Source organism: Sphaerodactylus townsendi, linkage group LG14, assembly GCF_021028975.2.
Source record: "Sphaerodactylus townsendi isolate TG3544 linkage group LG14, MPM_Stown_v2.3, whole genome shotgun sequence".
Classification (NCBI taxonomy): Eukaryota; Metazoa; Chordata; class Lepidosauria; order Squamata; family Sphaerodactylidae; genus Sphaerodactylus; species Sphaerodactylus townsendi.
In genome coordinates, this window is record NC_059438.1 from 20914419 (window position 1) to 20935727 (window position 21309).

Here is a 21309-nt window from a genome sequence, read left to right on the forward strand (position 1 = left end):
CTTTCTGGAACTGGTTCAGAGGACTGAGAATAATGACAGACTGTCAGATCCTGTCTTGTCAGTTTCAACCTCAACAGAGAACTGTGTTCCAGGCCAATGTATTTATGGACTTTCCCTTCCAGCGCCAATCAGAATTGGGAGTATCAGTTCAAAATTTCTCTCTAAGTAGACTCTTAATTGTAAAAGTGGGGATTAAAGGAGTTTAACTCACCAAGAGGGAGAGGCTAGTAGTAACCCCTCAAGGGTTACCTGCCAGTCAAGCAGTGAACCTGGGTTTGGGATTCAGTTGCCTTCCTAGCTCATGGATTACCATATACTTGACACTCTTTGACTGGAATCTCATTATCCAATTCCATCAGATGTTAGTGTTATTTTGAAAGCATATTTATGCTTTCCCAACACCTCCAGCAGTCATAAGGTTTTATGTAACTAGGATGCATGAAAACAAGCTTCATCTATCACCTACTCACAAGCAGGTTCCAAATCCTACTAAGAAGGATAATAACAAACATATCATTGAAACTAAAGAATGTCATGGAAAACAGCTTAAGCTTACCAAGTTCTGATTTCAGAATTTATCTTGCAGGGCCTTGAATTTGACGCTTCAAAAATATTTACGCTTGATGTGAATGTAACAGAAATACTAACTCTCAATAGAAAACACGCAAGCTCTGTGATCATTTTAATGACAACCACATTAAAGTGTGATATTCAGTTATACAATTCTATGATATTCAGCTATACAATTCTATGATATTCAGTTATGTAATTCTATAAAGCTGGACTACTCTGCAACAAGGACTGTTTCACAATGACTCAGCCACCACCTACAATCTAGAGCAGGGGTAGGGAACCTTTAACACTCAAAGAGCCATTTGGACCCGTTTTCCACAAGAAAAGAAAACACTTGGAGCCGCAAATAATTTTTGACATTTAAAATAAAGATAACACTGTATACATTGGGGTTTTTTTTACCTTTACCCGGCTCATCTCTAAAAGAGCTGCATTTGGATCCCCGGGCCCCTCCTGCTCACACCTGCAGGGCTGGCAAGGATGGGGCCAGCGGCTCGGCCCCGCCCAGCCGCCGGGAAAGCGCTCGCCCTGCCTCGGAATGGGGCTGGTGAGAGGGGAGGCTCTCAGCATGCCCCAGCCGGGCCGCTGGCAACAGGCGCCTGCACCCTGCCCACCTGCAGGGCTGGCAAGGATGAAGCCGGGCGTCTCGATCTCGGCCGGGGTCACAGGAAAACTCCAATGGGGCTGGTGAGAGGGGAAGCTCCAGAAGCGCAGTCTGCCAGCCACTGTGGGTGAAGCAGGTGCGCTTGCCCTGCTGCCTGCAGTGGCTGGCAAGGGATGTAGGGGTCCGGGCTGTTCGGGCTCGTGGAGCTGCAGTGCAAGGGCAGAAGAGCCGCATGCAGCTCTCGAGCCGCAGGTTCCCTACCCCTGATCTAGAGTAACCTTTTTCAAACTCTGGCAAAAAGAAGAGCCCAATAGAACTTACTTGGCAGGTTGCTGCTGGACTGTGCTGCCTCTTCTTCTGCATTAATCATCAGGAACTTGGCTGGGACTGTAAAGATGTCCCGGCACTGCAACTGAAATTAAAGCAATTAACTAGTTTTTGTTCCCCACATACAACACATTAGATTCATACATTCTTAATCAACGGACCAGTAAGTTCAGAAATCATTACAGTTTCACCCAACTCTTCCAGAAAACTGGGACAGAAAAGCAAATCAGAGCCACTTATTGACAGTACAGAAATTCCACCTGATTCTCTGCTCTGAAAAACAGATAAATCCAGAACCCACCTCTTTTTCAGAGATGACCCAGAAGCAAAGCTTGTAAAGTGTTTACTTTTTTTATTCTAACAAAGTCTTCCCACTAACTAGAATCCTAAGGCCCACAGCCACCCTTTCCAGTCCTTAGAATTGCATTCAGGATTTCCAGTGAAAACATAGAAAATGCATTAAGACAGACCTTATCTTGCCTGCGTTCTGCCTGCCATTTGGTGTCAGGATATTCAGACAGCTTCTCAGAATCCATCAGATTGATGGGGTCCAATGAACAGAGGCAATCCGCGACTTTTTGTTTTAAGTTGCTGAGCTTGTCCTGCTTCATTTCTGACACTACTTCAGAGACAGACAATGGCTCTTAATAGGAAAAGAAAAGGCGTGTAAGTAAAAAGAAAGTTGCTTCCATTTTTTTGCTTCTTCCCAGAAGGCCAAGGGAGCAAGACGTCATTACACCTGCACCATTTCAAATCAGCACTTCACACAGGATACTGGCAGATGGGGGGACCAAGGGGCATAGGAAGAGGTAGAGGGCTGCACCGACACATTTGCCCTCTCTGCTGGCATAAGGGGCACTCCTGGCAGCAGAGCAGGCGAAGGCCTCAGTGGCTGGGCACACCACAGCTCTGTGGCAGCAAAACCTGAAAGCAGGTGCTGCCACACAGCAATGCAGGTATCCAATCGGATGCTGGCACAGGGGGAAGGCCCAGCTGGAGTGTTCCAAGGGGTAGAGTCGACTTTAGTCAGATTCCACCCAGCCTTTAGGGCTGGGTATCCCACGGTCAGGTCTTAGGACTTGCGCACCCAAAAGGGTAGCCTAAGTCCATGAAACCCTCTGAAGAGCTACCGGGTGGCCAGGTGGTGTTGTTTTAGCTGCCTCCTTACACCATCTGGAAGCCCTGTGCAGGTGGCATGGCAGCGTGGAAGTGGCACTGTCCCTAGCCACCTCAGGAACTGGGTTGGGCTGTTAAAAGATAAGGTCTTAAGATCTTTTAATGAGACAGGAAAATATATCTAACTGACTTTCAAGGCCAGTAAAATAATAAAAAAGTATCATGGCCTGATATATTTTCCCCCTCTACCATCTTTCCCCTTTAAAAAAAACTCCAGCCTGATAAAGAATTCTGGAGAACCTAAACATTCTGCACCCCATTTTGTGTTATTTTCAATGGTCTTAATGAGAGATATTGTTTGACTTTTGCTTTTATCTTAAAAACAAGAGACCTGTAAAATGTACATATTTTACAGCTAAATGAAAGCAAAACAGATGGAATCAGTAGATTAATTAAAGAAGTAACAAGAAAGAAACTTGCTTGCATTAGGCTTTTTAGAACTGTGCCACAGGTCATTAGGTAAGCATGTTTTAGAAATAACAAACAAGGTGAAAGTATTGTAAGGAAAGCAAACAGATAACCCAGAAGGCAGTTTTGCTATAAACAAGTGGAACACAAGAGTGCTCTTTGCAATAAGAGATCCACAGGCTAAACCAGAAAGGACAAAGCCAAAAGGACACAGGACTACAGAAGAGAGAGCAAAAGAGAGGAAATTCTTTCTGATGACAAGTTTTCTGTGCTTATCGTAACACTCTGTCAATGATGGTTGTAAATTCAACTGCTTGTTCTTCCCACTTTCCCCCTTCCAACCTACTGTTACATTTAAAAAAACACCAAAAATCAGGATTCTAAACTTTGGTTTAATCCCAGTTTATGGATATGGAACAAACTCAAATTTGCCCACATGCCATCACTGAAACATAATGCTGACAGAGTTCAGTTCAAGGCTTTCCACGGTAGGAAGCTTTAACTACACCTCACGTACAAGGAGAGGACTGGTGAGAAGGAGAAGCAAGAGGGGAACTGAGCACCAGCTGCAGACAAACAAGTTTATTGTGATAACTGAATGCAGCCAAAAAAGGGGACATTAGCTGTATGCTCCAAGAACCTCTGAAGACTAGCAGGAATTCACTCTGTACCAAAACAGCCTCTTCTACAAATTGTCACAAATATGTCACTAAGAGGAAAGCTACTGATGCTCACCATACCTGAGCTGGGCAAAGGGCGCAGGGAAAGGCCTCTCCTGAAACATTCAAACAAGACAGAGTCCAGAGTTAAAAAAAAAAAAAACTTCAACAGGCTTGCACAACTATGTGCCCTCCTCCCTTTCCCATCTGAAGCGCAGAAACTCCTACAAACATCTTATTTATTCAATTTCCCCGATTTATATTATGTAATTTTTGCACTAAGATATTGTGTTAATACTTGCACTTTGTTTCAGCTGTGTTTCACTTTAAAAAAAAGGTAAAGGTGCAGGCACTGGGTCATTACTGCCCTATGGGATGATATCACAGCATGAGGTCTACTAAGCAAACTATGTTTATGGAGTGGTGGCCATTGCCCTCCCCAGTCATCTACACTTTACCCACAGCAAAAGGGGCACTCATTTTACCAGCCTCAGAAGGACAGAAAGCCGAGTCAACCTTGAGCCAGCTACCTGAAACCAACTTCGGTTGGGATCGAACTCAGATTTTATTTTACTTGGTTTTACTGAGTTTTAATTGCCACACCCTAATCTTACGATATTGCTTATCGGCTGTGTCATCCTATTGACTGCAATTATTTTAATTGTGTAATGTGCCTTGAGTCTCAGTGAGCCTATAAATGTAAATACATAAAATAAAAAATTGTACCTCAGTATAAATGAAGAAGGGATATTTTTATAATGTCTCTGCAACAACTGCCCATCTCAAAAATGTCTGCCAAAACACCCTGGGAACAGCTAGTGCCAAACATACTTCACCTTTCTTTTAAGATTTTGCTTCTTATTTATGAAGTTCCTGGACTAGCATCCCAAGGAACTCTGTTCCCCTACAAGTTTGATGTGTCAGATAATGAGAAGAAATGGGTACACAAAATTAGAGATATCGCACCTCGTGAAAGGTTTTCCGTAAACAGCCTCAAGCATGATGATCTAGTAATTACCATTTGTGTGTTGCACTATCCTTCCTCCAAAGAGCTCAGGTTGATCTATAAATGAGGATTACCCCATTTTATCCACAAAACAATCCTTCAAGATCGCTTAGGCTGAGAATCAGCAAATGGTCCAAAATTACTCAGTGGGTTTCATGATGGAGCTTTGATTTCATCTTATGCCTTCCCAGTTCCAGTCTGTTTACACCACACAGGTTTTCCTCCATCAATGGATGTGCCCCACAGGCCAATTATAAGCCCTATATTCTCTTTGATTGGGTCCTGCTGATTAGAATTTAAGTGATTTGAGGACACACAAGTTGGCCACATTCCACCTAAAGCCACTACAGTAACACCCCCATCATTTTCTATCAGGGTTTTTTAATTTATTTTAAAGAGAAGGTTAAAAGAAGGTGACAAGAGGCAAAGGATCATAGAATTCCTGTATCCTTAACCCCTATACCAAAAGAGAGAATTTCTTCTCTCACTTCTACCTGGCAAATACATCTGGCTAAGGTACAGGAGGTCTGTTTTCACTTACATCAGGCTGCCCTAAAGAGAAAAACTGCAAAACCGACAGCCGTAGATGGACAGTGAATTGACCACCTAAAACAAACTGCTATTAGAGACAGGCCCTGGACTGAAAAGATTGAGTACTACAGCAGGAAGGCAACTCACAAGCCAGGGAGAAAAAAGCAATGTACTCACAGCCACAGTTCCTTTAACTTTTGCAGCACCGATGGCTCCTGGTTGCTGTAGAAAAGAAGATACTTTAACATCCCCAGTTATTCACCATAGTCAAAAACTTCAGATAACAAAACAGCTGCCCTGCAGGGTCAACCTGTACTCAGCCAGTGACAATTTTCTAACAGAAAATTACTAAACTCCAGAAATCTGTTTGACTGTAATCTCTCTACAAATTGCTGGATGTTCTCACTCTATGGATGTGCTTAAGATCTTACAGGCATTGAATCATAAGAATCTATCTTCTCCCTCCATCTAACTTGTAGCTTGGAAAAAAAGACCCTCAAATTGATGCAGCTAATTTCCCATGATAACCTGAAGATGTGCCAAGTGATAAAGATTTTACCTTCGGTATAATTTCCATCTGTCCTCCTTATAAATACCCAAGATAAAGCTTCACGAATATTGTGCAAGTTATATTTTCTCCTCCAGTTACACAATTTGCTTATACTTTTGGCTGTAGACTTTGGAACTATTGAGTGTAAATTTCAAGACTGCAATCCTAATACAACGATTTTATTTATTGAAAACAATGTGCCTCTCAAGTAGGAAATAGGCACGGTGACTATGTGGTACCTGCATGCTTTCCTCTGTCAGGCAGCTGGGGAGGGGGGAGGCTGCTCAGAGGGAAGGGTTAACTCCTCCTTCCCCAACACTATGATCTTGCACCAGTTCCCTCTTTTGTAGGCTGACTAGTCAGTCCCGCTTCATGGACGCACCGTCACGTTCTCAAACAATTCTGTCCCACGGCAAACGGCAAGCCCCTTGGTGAAGGCCATGCGCTTCCCGCGGTTGAAAGCACGTGGAGGCTACCTCATCGCCTTTGCTCTAGAAGGCAGTGCAGCAGCCTCCCAAAAATCGGGACAAATTGTTTAAAGGCGTGACGGTCCCCTCCAAAAGCGGGACGGCTGGTCAGCCTACTCTTATGGCGCCTTTTAACTAGAACAAGAACTGCCACAAAGACTAGCAAAGTTTGTTTGGTCTGTGACACTGTTGGAATAAATATATACACCATGGGAGGCAAAATCTATTTCAAAAACCATTGTCTGCCTTCAGATGTACTGGTCACTTATTTCCCCAGTCTCTTCCTAAATTCTGTCTCTCTGGCAGGTCAACAAAGCTGCTGTACTATGCAAAAAGGTAATACAATTAGACTGGTAAGGTTAATTCCAAGACCTGGAGGCCCCATATCCTCTTCCTGGTTTAACTAAACCCAGCAGCAAATTCAGCTTTGTCAGGTTTTGTTCTAGGCTCTCCCTTTTACTGACTATGTAATTGAGCACAGAAAAGTTATTATACCAATCCGGCTGCCTCATTGCCCATCTCTTCATGGCTGTAAGATGGAAACAATCAACTATGAGGTAGAACCCACTGTCCTCCTGAAAGTGAGAGAAAAGCAGTTAGGCATGCTGGGCCTACATGAGGGCTCATCCCTAAATATGACAACGAAACTGAGATATTTTCCCTGTCTTGGATGCATCCTTAATCAAAAGTAGGAATGATCAAACCTTGGAGAATTCTCCCTCAGAATTTTTTCAATAATAATGGGGGAAAGGAAATAAGCCAGAAATAATGGGGGAAAGGAAGAAGGTAACCTTCAATGCATTAGTATTTTGTAGTATAAAAGGTGGGCTTATTCCCTAAATTTTATCAAGAACTAAAAAGAATAATGAAAAAAAAATTCCAAAACAGCAAAAAGACAATTGGGCTGAACATCTTCCTGAAATGTATAATTCCAGTGCATTAGAAATAACAGCCATTTCTCAATCAAACTCTGCTATAGTGAATTAAAGATCAGCCTTCTATACTAGTTAGCTTAGATATTAATAAATGTTCTATTTTGGAATGTTCTGTTTGAGGAAAAAGAAGACTAACTTTTCCCAGTATGAGGCACTGCAGATTCAAGTTGTATTTATCACAAACAAACACTTAAGTCAAACAATACTCTTAAGTCAAACAATACTCTTAAGATATCAACAAAAAGCTTCACTAGGCTCACATGGTAAATTATATCCTAGTCACGCCTCTGACTGCAACTTTTATTTAAAATATATGTTCCCCAACTCTCTGCTAGAACTTTTATGAGTGATTTTATTATTTATTGCAATTGTCTTACTCTAAACTGCCCAGAGACTATTAGGAGAAGGGTGGCCTATGAAACAAACAAATAAATAAAATACCACTCATCTTCATATGACAAAATGACAATTCAAATCGACCTCAGGTAGTAAGGTGTTTTTTAACCAAAAAAGATAGAAAAACAAGCATGCAGTTATTCTGTTGCATTTTTAAATTCTGCCATCTCTCGGGTGAGCACAGGCTGCTGTTTAAGATTACCAATAACCCTGCGAAATAGAGTAGGCCATTACTTTAAGCTGCTAAATTCAGTTTTATGTCACTAGCTTGTACTAATTCTTGTAGTGATTATGACTACTTCTTTTTTTTTTTACTTTGAGAGCAGCCTCAAGAAGGTTTGGAGAGGCAGCCTATGAAATCTCTAAATAAATAGAACACTGAAGGTTGGCACCTTGCCCTTGGTTGCTAAACAGGGGTTAAAATCTGGGTTTTGTACACATACATACATACACCCCCCACCCACAAAAGCTACCCTTGTTGGGATGTATATAACTACTTTCCCATACAAGTGTATTTTTACCATATAAATATGGAAAACAGGAGTCACTCTTTAAACACCTCAAAAATGGCAGGCGCTCGAGAGGCCTGACGGTTTGGAGAAAGACAGAGGTTCGCACTACAGAAGGCCCTATATCTCAACAGCCAAGAAACCCCAAACCCCCAAACTACTGACTGTGATCCTAGCACACACCCTGAGGAGTCTGTGAAATAACACAGGCAGTCTCTTATTCACACACACTCAAGCACCGCCATTTGGAACCTGACTGAAGCAGTCACAGATTTTCCCGCCAATTTTTCTGAGGCAATCAGGTGTAGGCTGAAGTCCCAGCCCTGCCTCGCTACTTCTTTCTCAGATTCTGCTCATACTGTCTAAATCAAGTAGAGACTCTTACTCCTATGATCTTCTTCCGTCCTAAATATGCGAGCATCAGATACTTGTTACCACAAGCTACATTTAATAAAGCACTTATTTGCTCAGTCAATTCAGGAATTGCCCTACTTCTAAACAGTAAAAAAAACAGATATTGGAAAAGACTGCAACATTTCTTCTGCAAGTGACTGCTATTCGTACTCAACAACAGAAGAGAACTTGATCTTGTTTTAATAGCTATTTATTATATATTTATTCTTATTTTTTATGCCTAATAAAGCTTACATGTATGTACCGGTAGGTACTGTTAGGCACAGGGCAGAAGCCCTGTACTCAGAGCTAAGGCTCTGTCCGGTTACTCAAAAATAACCATCCATAAGCTTCTTCAGTGTTCAGAGTTTTATTGTTTCAATTCTGCGCAGAAGAGGGAACCAAGACTCTCCTTTAAAAATCAGACAGGGAGCCGATTCGAAGCGCTGCCCCCTGTGTAACATAATTTATAGTTACAAAAACATACCTCCCCGCTTCTTGCTCATTGAGTTGAGTCAAGTAGACGTACAGACCTGGTCATCTTATCCCACCTCTTACCACACCTTTCCTTCCCATATTTCTAATGTAACTTGAGTCTAAAACACCTCATGTATAAAGTTTCTATAGCAATCAAGTCTTCTGCTAATTCTTATCTCCTTGGTGGGGCCCTGTGTCTTTCAACTCAAGGCCAGTGTCAGGCTGCTCTGAGTTTCGTTTCTCGCTTCCCTTTAATTCACCCCTTTCGCATTCCTTCGTGTTTACCAAATCTTCAGCAAACTCAATTCCAAGCCTCATCAGGGATGTTAGCTAAGATGATTTTATATATAACGTGCTTCACTCTTTGTGCAGGCTAACTTTTAAGGCTACCTATATGTGGCTATATGGCTTAAAACACTATAAACTATATATGTGTACATATCAGTACTTCTTTCTCAGCTCTTAGTCTAGGGCTCTAGGCTGAAAATAAGACCTACCCCCAAAATAAGTCCTAGAATGATTTTTTGGAATTTTTGGAGGATGCTTGAAACATAAGCCCTACTCCAAAAATAAGCCCTAGTTACAGATTCCCCAGTGCAGCTGATCTGGCCATGTGGGGGGCGCAAAATCATGGGAAAAAATAAGACATCCCCTGAAAATAAGCCCCAATGCATCTTTTGGAGCAAAAATTAATATAAGACCCTGTCTTATTTTTGGGAAAACATGGTATCAACACTTTCCTGCCTCAGGCAGGCAGAAGGTGGGGAGAAAAAGAAAAGAAGACTAAAGATCTTACAACAGAATTCTGGGAAGATAAAATCAGAGAATATGCTATTATGGCCAAACTATCAAATTATGTCAACAGACAGCCAAAACATGAATTTGATGAGACATGGGAATCTAACTTTTTAATATGAAGCTGAATTGATCATGTCAAAAATAAAAATGATGTACACCACTGCTAACCAATTCAGTCATTTCAAGATCTTCCTTTTTTCCTATTATTGTTAGGCACAGGGCAAAGCCCTGTCCTCAGAGCTAAGGCTCTGTCCGGTTACTCACAAATAACCATCCATAAGCTTCTTCAGTGTTCAGAGTTTTATTGTTTCAATTCTGCGCAGAAGAGGGAACCAAGACTCTCCGTAAAATCAGACAGGGAGCCGGTTGAAAGGGGCTGTTGCTTGTGTAACATAATTTATACCCTCTTACAAACATCCCTCCTTGTCTTCTTGCTCATTGGTTTGAGTCAAGTAAACGTACAGACCTGGTCATCTTATCCCACCTTTTACCACACCATTCCATCCCATATTTGGTGAAACTTAAGTTAAAAACACCTCATGTATAAAATTTATATAACAACTACTGGTTTCTATAGCAATCAAGTCTTCTGCTAATTCTTATCTCCTTGGTGGGGCCCTGTTTCTTTCAACTCAAGGCCAGTGTCAGGCTGCTCTAAGTTTCGTTTCTCGCTTCCTTTGTGTTAACCAGACTTTACTGAAAAGTGCAGAAATCTCCCCCACTTCTCCTAAGCAAGGCCTCTCTACTAATAAAATTACAGTTCTTTGTTTAACTAACAGCATCTTACTGACCTTTTATAAATTACCTCTAATATACTTTATATGATTAAATATATGGTTTAAAACATTACAAACTATATGTTCATATCATTATGATCCTAAAAGGTTATGAACTGATTGATATTTCCCTGATTGCTTGAACAATACCTTTTCCTTTTGAAAAAGTCTGCCTGCAACAGTAAAAATAGTCTCTCAGTTCCCCACATTTCCAGCTGTCTTTGATATATTAGCTTGGATGGTTTAAGTTGCCACTCACAGAGAATTTTATTAAAAACTCCCATTTAAATGAGTTAACCTAAATCACAGTGGCCCATTATCAAGGATACAGCCACAAATTTTCGGTGAAAATTCTCTCAGTTTTCCTCAAATGTTATTATTAGAAAATTTGACATTTGCAGTTTGTAACATATTTTTCTTCTGCTCCTTAGTATCTTGGCTTTCTTTGAAACTCTGGTCTGCCAAATCCTAGTCTGAAACTCTAAACGGTATACCACACCGGCTTTATTAAATATGTGTTTATTAAGGAAATGTATAAGCTGCCTCTTCAGATCCCCTTGAAGGAACTCACATAGTAAAAACACAATAAGATCATAAAAGCTATATTAATATTAAAACATCACCAACATAAAGATGCAAAGCAAGTCATAAAAACAGTGTAAAACATCCATCAGTCTAAATTGATACCCATAGACAGCCCAGAAAGGCCCAAAAAAGAAAACTTCAGTTAAAAACCTAGGTAAAAAGAAATATTTTAAAAGAGCTGAAAGATGGAGGGGAGCATCTGCTATAAGCAAAAGATTTAATATTATTTATGGTGTATATAACAAAATACATCTTCCTTCAACAAAGCACAGCCCTTGCAGATATGACCTGGTAGTTTACACTCATCTCCTCTACAGCAACCAATACCCATCTCATGCACAATACAAACATTAATGAAACCTTTCTAGTTATACACAACCCATACTCAGAAATATCCAAATCATGGACATTTAACAACAAAGAAAGACTGGTTCTGGTGGGTTTTCTGGGCTGTATGACTGTGGTCTGGTGGATCTTGTTCCTAACGTTTTGTGATACACCTCTGAAGATGCCAGCCACAGATGCAGGCAAAACGTTAGGAACAAGATCCACCAGACCACGGTCATACAGCCCGGAAAACCTACCAGAACCAGTTGAATCCAGCCATGAAAGCCTTCGACAATACAACAAAGAAAGAGTTTTAAAACACTGAAACACCTGGCTGACTGACCTTTCCTAGTCCAGAAAAACCCATGTCATTTCATTTATTTCATTTCATTTATTAAATTTCTGGGTTCAGGGCAGTTAACAGCATGATACCATACAAAAAAAAGTTACACGATACCTAAAAACAATTCTCCTTTATACTAATTTGCAAACCTAACACAAGATGGCGGCATAGTTTATACATTCACCTAAAAACGATATAATCATACCTTCCCATAGCAGCAAATTGGGTTTGGGTGGAAACCATATCAGACTCTAAATCAACAACCATCAAAATATAACTCACCTATAATAAGGTGAAAGTAAAATAAATAGATCAATAAAATAACATAAAATGGGGTGAAGTAAAGGGAAGGTCCAAAGATTGTAAGATGTACTTAACTATATGCCTGGTGGAGCACCTCTATCTTGCAGGCCCTGTGGAACTGTAATAAGTCTCACAAGGTCCTGGTGTCACACAACAGAGCGTTCCACCAGGTCAGGGCCAGAACCAAAAAAACCTTGGCCCTGGTTGAGGCAATCTGAATGTCCTTTTCCTAATTCAGGCCACTAAGTGTATTTCTAATTGCTTACCCAACCCTTTAATTCCTCTCACTTGGATTTGGCAGTCTTGCAAGAGAGATGCACCCATGAATTCAGATTTTTCTCACACTCGCTTTTGGTCCTCAGAAAGATGATTCCTGAGGTCACAGAACTCACTTGGACAGACGACCACACAGGTCAGGAGCTGCAGTGAGAAGTGTAACTAGACAAAACCATCGCTCCTCCCATCAGCTGAGCTGCTCTTGCAGAGGGGGGAGCAGATTTTATTTCTTCCCCTTCCTCATTACAGATCCCCCACCCCCCCATCCCCACTGTTTATCCATGCAGGCTGTGATCTCAGGAATCACATTTCTGAGGGATGAAAGGGACAGCTAAGGAGATGGGAAAACAGCAAAATCCAATACTTCTTTCATGGACAAACTGCTGACTCCAAGATAGAATATTTCTACAAGTCTGCCTGCCTACTTCCCCACCCAATTTTGAAAGTGTTTTTGAGTTGCCAACCTTTGAACTGGCTTCATGTTTGTCCCATTAACATAAAATTTATCTATAACAATAAGTGGTTGCCAGTGGTTTCTGTAGCAAAATTCACAATGTGGACCAAATTTTCTAAAACAAAAATCATTTTAAAAAATCTACAAATCAGCACTTGCTTTCAAAAAATCCATACACAACAACATATCCAGAGTGTCGTGTGCCTTACCACTTTGGTTGCCTCTTTAACGCACACCCTAAAATTCTTGATGACAATGAACTGGCCAAGTATGCTGGAAAACCCAGACTGTGGAGGAAAGCTAAGAAAGAGACACAGAGGAAAGGGAATGGTTACGCTGATTTATATAAAAATACATGTAAGGAGCATCTATAAAATGCCATAGGAAGAAGGGTTGAAATTAAGTGTCAAAAGGGACTGTATATTCCCTCACATCTCTAGCCATATGAACATATTACCCATGTTTTTCTCTGCCACTACGCTGTTGTTTATTGTCTTTCAAAGCAAATACTGCAATGTGCAAAAACTCAAATGAGGACATATGCAGCAAGATTTACTGGTTTCCTTAACATAGGCTGTTTCGAACACCAAAGCATCCAACCTAACTCCCACTTTTCTCATTTCATAGAATATGCAAAACAAACATGTTCAGGATGGCATTTTTACCAAGAGAATAGAACAGTAGAATAATGGAACAGCATAGGAAGTCACTTCTACCGTGTTTCCCCGAAAATAAGACAGTGTCTTATATTAATTTTTGCTCCCAAAGATCCGCTATGTCTTATTTTCAGGGGATGTCTTATTTTTCTGTGTTCTGTTCATCAGACATGCTTCCAAACAAAAACTTTGCTACGTCTTACTTTTGGGGGATGCCTTATATTTCACACTTTAGCAAAACCTCTACTATGTCTTATTTTCCAGGGATGTCTTATATTCGGGGAAACAGGGTATGAGCACTGTAGTCTATTGCAATGTTAATCATACATATCACCTCCTTTTCTATTGCAATGTCCTTTACCCTCATAATCCTCTTTCATCCTCATTGTACGTCATGCCTTAAACAGTTTTTTTTGCTGCCATAGTTTGCATTGCTTTTTCCAATTTTGTAAATAGTTTACAAATTTTGCATCGTTATTGTAGAGAATCCTCCAGTGTTTTCCAGATAAATTAGGAACTGCACTTATCAGCCTGGCCAGCATGGCCAATTGGCCATGCTGGTAGGGGCTGATGGGAATTGTAGTTCCTGAACATCTGGAGAGCCGCAGGTTCCCTACCCCTGGTTTATTGGAAGGCTTTGCTGCCTCCTTGAATTGCTTTTCATATTTTGTAACAGGAAAGGAGACCACCAAGGAAGTCCAGGGTTGCTGCACAGAGGCAGGCAATAACAAACCACCTGTTTTCCCCTTGCCTTGAAAACCCTATGGAAGTTAAATAAACCTAATAACCACCCAGAAAGAGAGCTGAGAACAGAACTGTTTCCCATGTCAATCAGAAAGCCAAAAAAATGCACACTTACCATTTTGCCTTCTGAATGACTCTAGCTGGAATCACAGTTTGAATGTAGTGATGTCCATCTGAAATGTTTACAACAGCTTCGGGGTTCTGCCCATCTGCATCCTTCAAAACCTAGCAGCAAATTTGTGGGAAACGACAGGGACAAGGTACAGCATTTCCAACACACATCACAAGAAACAGTACTCATTGCTCAGAGACCCCATTCTTTGTTTACAACAAAGAGGCACATACAAGGCTCCTGAAATTGGAGATATTGTAGGGCAGTAGTGGTACAGGTATCACTACTGGGATGGAGGGTTTTCTTAACAATTATTAAGAATTCACTCCACCTCAATTCCCATGACCATCTGCAATTGTGATAAGAAAAAGAAGTTGGATTTATATCCCCGCTTTCTCTCCTGCAAGGAGACTCAAAGGGGTTTACAAACTCCTTTCCCTTCCCAAACACCCTGTGAGGTAGGTGCGGCTGAGAACTGCGACTAGCCCAAGGTCACCCAGCTGGCGTGTGTTGGAGTGTACAGGCTAATCTGAATTCCCCAGATAAGCCCCCACAGCTCAGGCGACAGAGCGGGAAATCAAACCCGGTTCCTCCAGATAAGAGTGCACCTGCTCTTAACCACTACATCACTATTTCCTGCCAACCCTACATGCCATGAATTAACCATTTGTAACCATTTGGCACACTAGTAACAACAACAGAATGTCTATAAGTGTCCTTTCTCATAAAAATGGAACCCAGAGTGCTGGATGGGATGTAAGATATGGAAGGCTGAGAAACACTCCTGTTTGGGGACATTCCCTCCAAGATTTGAGATAGACCTGTATTTGTTATCTGGTCCAGAGAACTAAGATTTAGTTGCTTCTATTCTACAGCCTGCTAGTGGCTGATGAATCCCTTTTTCTCATCAGCTGCCAGCAGAACTGGTGGCTCCACACAGCAATTAACATAGTTCAATGCTCCCCATAAAAGATAACAACACATAGGACCCCGTTATTAAGCATGAGCCCTGTTTAGCAAAGGTCCCGCATCTCCCTTCAACTGCCCCTTTAAATTAAGCTACTTGTTCCACAGCCCTTGCTTCTTATCTCTGCTTAATTCATTAGTTCCCACTCAGTTAAGCTGACATGGCCACTTGGTCATGCTGGCAGGGGCTGATGGGAATCGTAGTCCATGAACATCTGGGGGGCCAGAGTTGGACACCCCTGTTCTAAATGGATGCTTAAGCAATTCCTTTTCCAGGAGGGAGGGGTTAATTAATGCTTCTGCAAACTCCCTCATAATTGTGAAAAGTCTGAGCTGTTTCATAATTCAGCAATAAGGAGAAAAACTGTGGTACCCAGTAAACAAGAAGTAATTAACTAGACCAGGGGTAGGGAACCTGCAGCTCGAGAGCCGCATGCGGCTCTTCTGCCCTTGCACTGTGGCTCCACGAGCCGAGCCGCCGGCCCCATCCTTGCCTGCTCTGAAGGCAGCAGGGCGGGCGCACCAACTGCCCACGGTCGACTGGGCCGCACCGCGGGCTTCCCCTCTCGCCCGCCCCGTTGGAGAGGGGCGGGCGCTTTCCCGGCGGCTGGTGAGGCCGAGCCGTTGGCTTCATCCTTGCCCGCCCTGCAGGCAGCAGGGCGGGCGCATCCATGCGCTTCTCAGAATGAGCAGAGTAAAAGGTAAAAAAAACCCTATATATATAGTGTTATCTTTATTTTAAATGTCAAAAATTATTTGCGGCTCCAAGTGTTTTCTTTTCCCGTGGAAAACGGGTCCTAATGGCTCTTTGAGTGTTAAAGGTTCCCTACCCCTGAACTAGACCAAGAGCAGAAACTGGCTGAGACAGAGTGAAAGAGAAAATTGTTAGACAGTTTGCTTGGGAAGCATCAGTCGTGCTTTGTTAATTAATATGTGGAAGGTTGTAGTGTCACCAACTTCTTGGTATGAATGAGAAACCACACAGTTTGGTTCTGGGCAAATCGCTTGGCATTCTATGCATTCTAAGCCACAGCGAAACAAAAATAAGACAGGTGAGAGCAAGGACCACTTATTGTTGCACATGCAATCATCACAAACTTTGTGCTAAAGTAGAAAGCCTCCTCTACTCATAGAAGCTGACTGATTCTTCTTCCTCCTTCCATATAGCTAGAACAGCCAGTTATGCCAGTATCACAGGATCACTTGCTGGATGTGAAAAGGAGACAAGCCCTTCTGATAAAGAAGAGTTGGGTTTTTTTGAAATATGTAGAACAGTTAGTAAAAGTAAAAATTGATGTAAATAATGAATTACTAATTGTGCGGATAATAGATGATATAGGAGTGAACAGAAGTTTGGAACCATTGTATAAAATAATGATTAGAGCAGCACATGCAGTGTTGGCGTTGGGCTGGAAAGATAACAAAAATGGACAGTTTCAAAATGGTTGGAATACATATGGGAACAAATACAGTTAGAGATCTTTGAGAGACTGACAAAAAATAAATTATGGAAAGAAAAAATGGAAAATATTATGAAGCTATGGACATTGTATGAAAAATGGATGGAAGAAGCCGGATTTAACGAAGAACTATGGAATAAGAGAATAAGAAGAATGAATCTCCTGCTGCTTGCATGAAATAACCAATAGAAAAGAGGGGGGAGGGGGGAGAAAATGGAAAAATGTATAGATGGAATGAAGATACTGATTGTAACAAATGTATAAATATTCTATACAATTTAAAAAAAGAAGAGTTGGTTTTTGTACCCTGCTTTTCTTTACTGTAAGGAGTCTCAAAGTGACTTGCAGCCATCTTCCTTTCCCCTTCCCATAAAAGGCATCTTGTGAGGTAGGTGGGGCTGAGAGAGTTCTGAGAGAACTGTCATTAGCCCAAGGTCACCTGGCAGGTTTCATGTGGAGGAGCACAGAATCAAACCTGGTTCTCAAAATTAAAGTCCACTGCTCTTAACCACTGCTCTCAATAAAGACTTCCATGTTCACCACAGCTCCAAAAGTCCTTTTAACCCACCCTGAGGACTTGCCCATACTGTGTTTCCAGTCTGTCTTTTGATTCATTGTACTCCAACAGAAGATTCACAATCCAAGGATCCATATAGTCGGGCCTGTTCTTGTCCAGTGGGCTATCCTCATGGTCAAATCTAAAAGAATAAGGGTTAATGATTAAGTCAGAGGACACTAGAGGCTTGCTGACAGAGCAAAGAGGCTGGGCTGAAACAGTAGCAACCCCACCACAAATCCTGCAAAGCAAGAACACAACCAAAGTAAGCACAACCAACACTCAACAGCAATCCTAACTGGTTCTGCAGATGGCTCTAGAAAGCTTTAGGTCAGTGATGGTGAACCTTTTTGAGACCGAGTGCCCAAACTGCAACCCAAAACCCACTTATTTATCACAAAGTGCCAACACAGCAATTTAACCTGAATACTGAAGTTTTAGTTAAGAAAAAATGGTTGGCTCTGAGGCGTGCATTACTCGGGAGTAAGCTTGGTGGTAGTCGGTGGTTTTGCTTTGAAGCCAGCAACCGAGCTTACTCCCAGGTAAAGGATCGTGCCTTGGTTCTTTGCATGAAAATCAGTGGGGTTTAACAGCGCTTAACCTATACTGCTTCCCCAAAACTAGGTCTTAGGTTTAATGCTAATAATCGAGCCCAGTGGCCCAGGCCAGCCTAGATGTGGGGGGGGCAATTCCCTCCCCCCACATGATGAACTCTGTGCGTGCCCACAGAGAGGGCTCTGAGTGCCACCTCTGGCACCCGTGCCATAGGTTCGCCATCACTGCTCTAGGTGGCTTCTAGAAAGGAGCTTAGAAAAACTTTTCAAGTAATCTTGCAAAACATTCTCCAGGTTTTGGTGTCTTCTTAACCAATTCATTGTTTCAGTTAAAATAAAAATTTCTTAAAGATATCAAGTACAGCTCCACTAAATCATAAATACACCAGCACAACATATTTCAAGCTGAGCACCCATTGTGCAAAATGAAATCCTGGCCATTTATGCATCCACTACTTACCCCACGGCTGTTTGGTTCACAGTGGAGGTTTCCCCTGGCTTTTTGCTTACACAGGGATCCTCCTCTTGTGAAGTGTCCCAAGTGGAGCCGAGCCACCATTTTGTCCACCCGCCGCTTCCTTATTGATTTTGTGCAATCTCCATTTGGGAAGGTTGCCTGCCACCTTTCTTACTTGCTTGGGTTACTTCACTACATCATGACAATTTCATGTCAATTTCACAGGAACTAACATCCATCAATAGACCTTCAGCATTAAAAGGAAAAGGAAAGAAAACCCTCTGATCACTCAGGAGCGGAGCCTGAAGAGTGGAAAAAACTGCTGTGGAATTGGCAGGGGAAGGCAGGGAGAAGCGAGAAAACCCAAGAAAGCTTAAACACATGTTGATCTTCGCTTTCCCTACAAAAGGGTGAGGAAAAAGTCGCACTTTAAGAACTTTCAACCTGGAGGGATTCTTTGATGTGAAGGCGGATTCTTCGGGGATTCTTTGATGTGACTGCCAAAGAGGGGGAAATGTGCTTGTTACCATCTGAACCACCAGAGTTGGACACCCCTGTTTTAGCTGAAGATGCCAGGCATTGAAACTGGGATGCTGAGTGATGCTCTAATGCTGTGCCACTGTCCCTTCCCAGTTCGTGAAGCGGGATTTTCAAACGCCCATCATGTCCACACGTTCTCCGTCCCCTTTTTGCATTGTGTTTGGCAAGCCAGCCACCCCCCGGCACCAGCAAACTTACTCCGGGCTCGGCGGATCGAGGTACAAGCGCCTGGGCACCCTCCGCGTCCGCAACGGATACCGAGACTGCCCCGGGTTCATAGCGGCGTCTGAAGCCCCGCGATGAGCTGTGCCGTGTTGCTCCCTTTCGTGGGTCTGATTCCCAGGTCTCTGCCCCGCTGTGCCTTCCACTGACGGCGGTGCAGCCCGAGGGGGGCTTTGTGCCAATCCTGCCTTGCCCAGCCCAGATTCTACAAGCGACCCTCTGCCAATCAGGAAGTGACGATAGTCGCTCGAATGCCTAACCAAACCGCCCAGACTGCCTGTGATTCCAGGCGCACTACTGAGCAAGGCGCCCCCTTGTGGCTGGCTGGTCTCTGCAGCGTAAGATTCATTCCGCACAGCTTATTTGCGACTTGCAGTCGTTATAAATAAATTCTTTTTCCATTTCCAAAAAGGGAGAACGAGTTCATTTATACAGATTTGTAAATATACTGTACGGAATGAGCCTCTCGCCCTTTGCAAGTATGCACAAGACCAAGCCTTGGAAGGCCACCTTTGCTTCTGGATCTTTCAAAAAGGGCAGCTCCAGTGCGAGCAATTTCAAATTCGAGGCCTCAGTTGAGACCCAGGCTTTCTGTCCCTGGACAGACGCTTATTGTATTGGAGCAAAGTCTGTCACTTCTGCAACGAGCGGAAAACAATCTTCGAGCCGCATCCCTGACAAGCGTGCAGTTTGCACCTTGGTAAATAATAAAAGGAATGAATTAATGACAGAGAAAGCCCTTGGCTACATGAGGCAGCACCGAAAGCAGAGGCAGAAAGCTCCAAACCTCAAGAAATGTCTGGTCTGCCTACAGCCTTTTGTTCCTATTCCCAGTTTTGGTTTTCTATGTTAATGTGTACACGCAGGTCACTTATGTTGGCATGTAGCAAGGGTGGGGCGAGCTGGGGCTCGTACCTGGGTTCTGCATGACTGGGAACGCCTGGCCATGATTGCCCCTTACTACAAACAGTTATCACATGGTGAGAAGATCTACACAGTATCTCTCACCAGCATCCCAGAAGTATCCTAAGCAGAAGTTATGCCCTTCTAAGCCCACTGAAGTCAGTGTACCTATAGGGTATAATACTGTGTAGGATGGTATTGTCAGAGACCTGGTTCTCACTGAGGTGGCAAGCTTGAGGTAAGAGGTTGTGGCTCTGTGGTAGAACTTGGTCCCTGGTCCAACCCCTGGTATCTCCAGTTAAGGATCAGATTGTAGGTTATGGAAAGATCTCAGCCTGAGACACTGGAAATCCACCGCCCCTCAGAATAGCCAATACTGACTTTGATGGATCAGTGTTCTGATTCACTATAAGCCATGTCCATGTCTGGACTGTATTACTTTAAATTGCAAAGGGGGTCTCACCAGATGAAATACTTCCTATTGTAGGGAAATGCCTATGCAAAGAAAACTAGCATGCCAGGGGGGAAAAGGCTAGATTAGAACTCTCCTCGCATTCTTGTTTTCCACAGAAAGGGGGATTTATTTTAGGGATAAGCGTTGAATGCAAAGTGGTATAGCCCAGAGATGTTGGGAAGAGTGTGGTATGGCCCACACATGTGCTAGGAAGAACAATGCATCTGAAATTGCATCACCTAGGAACTAGGACTGCAGTCCTAAGAATGCTTTCCTGGGAATAAGCCCTATTGAATAAAATGGGAATGACACCTGAGTAGACCTGCTTAGAACACCTAAGCTGTTAACTCAAAGGAGGGAGTTGTAATTTTGGATACACAAGAGTGGAATGCTAAAAACCACTGCTAAGGAGGCCATTCTACTGGGAGGTGCTTCTCTGTGACGTCTACCTAACACTAAGTTCTTATGCAGAAGTTTAGGCACATTTAACATTCCATATTAATACTTTTTCTCTCCAATTATTCCCCTCTGGAGTTCATAGCTCCCTCCCCAATTAACCTCTCAACAACCCCTCTGATATAGGCTAGGCAAAGAAAGGGATTAACCCAGACTCACAAGTCAATGAGTTTATATATCCTAGAGCCCATCTGCCATATCCTTCCACCCTATTATCTAATCCAGAGACCCCCATGTGGTGCCCACCAACACCTTTTCTGCACCCATCAAATGTTTTTTAAAAATGGGAAGGCCAGATGGGGCTTTTGCCAAGCAAGGCTTCTGATTGTGTGGTGGAGTCTCCTTCTTCGGAGGTT

At 42.6% G+C, this 21309-nt stretch overlaps 1 protein-coding gene across 5 annotated transcripts in view; it reads right to left on the minus strand.

Moving 5' to 3' along the window:
- The window catches only part of ACD (ACD shelterin complex subunit and telomerase recruitment factor), a 41301-nt gene extending 21941 nt beyond the window's left edge, over positions 1 to 19360 (minus strand). For all 5 annotated transcript variants that reach the window (XM_048515300.1, XM_048515299.1, XM_048515302.1 and 2 more), the window contains exons 1-9: positions 19117 to 19360; positions 17380 to 17509; positions 14389 to 14498; positions 13083 to 13173; positions 6797 to 6876; positions 5462 to 5506; positions 3829 to 3863; positions 1975 to 2147; positions 1499 to 1589 (exon numbers count right to left, since the gene is read on the minus strand). In XM_048515300.1, the coding sequence (XP_048371257.1) occupies positions 1499 to 1589; positions 1975 to 2147; positions 3829 to 3863; positions 5462 to 5506; positions 6797 to 6876; positions 13083 to 13173; positions 14389 to 14498; positions 17380 to 17509; positions 19117 to 19196 (835 nt within the window). In that variant the 5' untranslated portion in view covers positions 19197 to 19360. The remainder of the gene's footprint in view (positions 1 to 1498; positions 1590 to 1974; positions 2148 to 3828; positions 3864 to 5461; positions 5507 to 6796; positions 6877 to 13082; positions 13174 to 14388; positions 14499 to 17379; positions 17510 to 19116) is intronic.
- Positions 19361 to 21309: the final 1949 nt, after the last annotated feature.